This window comes from Eimeria mitis, genomic scaffold, assembly GCF_000499745.2.
Source record: "Eimeria mitis Houghton genomic scaffold, Emh_scaff1954, whole genome shotgun sequence".
Taxonomy (NCBI): Eukaryota; Apicomplexa; class Conoidasida; order Eucoccidiorida; family Eimeriidae; genus Eimeria; species Eimeria mitis.
Window position 1 is genome coordinate 8,633 of NW_013570278.1, and position 973 is coordinate 9,605.

The following is a 973-nucleotide window of genomic DNA, read 5'->3' on the forward strand; positions in this document are numbered from 1 at the left end:
CCACGGCCTCGCTGTTCTCTCCTCTAATACTATACGCACACCCTCACAGGTCTGCTGCTCCTGCTGCTGCTGCTCCTGCTGCTGCTGCTGCTGCTCCTCCTGCTGCTGCTGCTGCTGCTGCTGTTTTTTTTTCTGGTTTATTTGGTGGGTTTGGTGTCTCCGCGGGCCTCAAGACAGCAGGGCCTTGCTGTTCTCTCTTCTAGTACTATACACACACCTTCATTGGTTTATTATATTTTGCTCTTGCTGCTGCTGCTGCTGCTGCTGCTGCTGCTGCTGCTGCTGCTGCTGGTGTGTATGCAGGCTCAGGAGGCGTTGGAGCGTTACAGCATGGGTGTGCGTGAGTGTGTATTGGTGGTGGATGGCTGTGTCTTGTCTTTATATTTAAATAATTTTCCTCGTTATTTTATTCTTGCTGCTGCTGAGGCCCCCTGCGTCATCTGCTGCCGCTGCAGCCCAACACAAAAAGCTGCTGTTGTCTCTCTTCTTAAATTATATACAAAACAAAAAATATGTGCGGTGGGGGATGGAGGCAATGATGTCTCGATGATTCAAGCTGCTGTAAGCCTTGCTGCTGCTGCTGCTGCTGCTGCTGCTGCTGCTGCTGCTGCTGTATCTGGTGCTGCTGCTGTATCTGCTGCTGTTGTCTCTCTTCTTAAATTATATACAAAACAAAAAATATGTGCGGTGGGGGATGGAGGCAATGATGTCTCGATGATACAAGCTGCTGTGAGTTCTGCTGCTGCTGCTGCTGCTGCTGCTGCTGCTGCTTTATCTGGTGCTGCTGCTGTATCTGGTGCTGCTGCTGCTGTTGTTTTTGTTCTTAAATTATATACAAAACAAAAAATTTGTGCGGTGGGAGATGGAGGCAATGATGTCTCCATGATACAAGCTGCTGTAGGTACTCTGCTGCTGCTGCTGCTGCTGCTGCTGCTGCTGCTGCTGCTGCTGCTGCTGCTGCTGCTGCTGCTGC

General features: G+C 50.6%; 1 protein-coding gene across 1 annotated transcript in view; it reads right to left on the reverse strand.

The window, feature by feature from the left end:
• Positions 1 to 332, reverse strand: part of EMH_0046410 (uncharacterized protein) — a gene marked incomplete at both ends in the record, with an annotated part of 1,109 nt that extends 777 nt beyond the window's left edge. The window contains 2 exons of the mRNA XM_013496161.1: positions 1 to 29; positions 328 to 332. Coding sequence (XP_013351615.1) covers positions 1 to 29; positions 328 to 332 — 34 coding nt within the window. The remainder of the gene's footprint in view (positions 30 to 327) is intronic.
• Between the last annotated feature and the right edge of the window lie 641 nt (positions 333 to 973).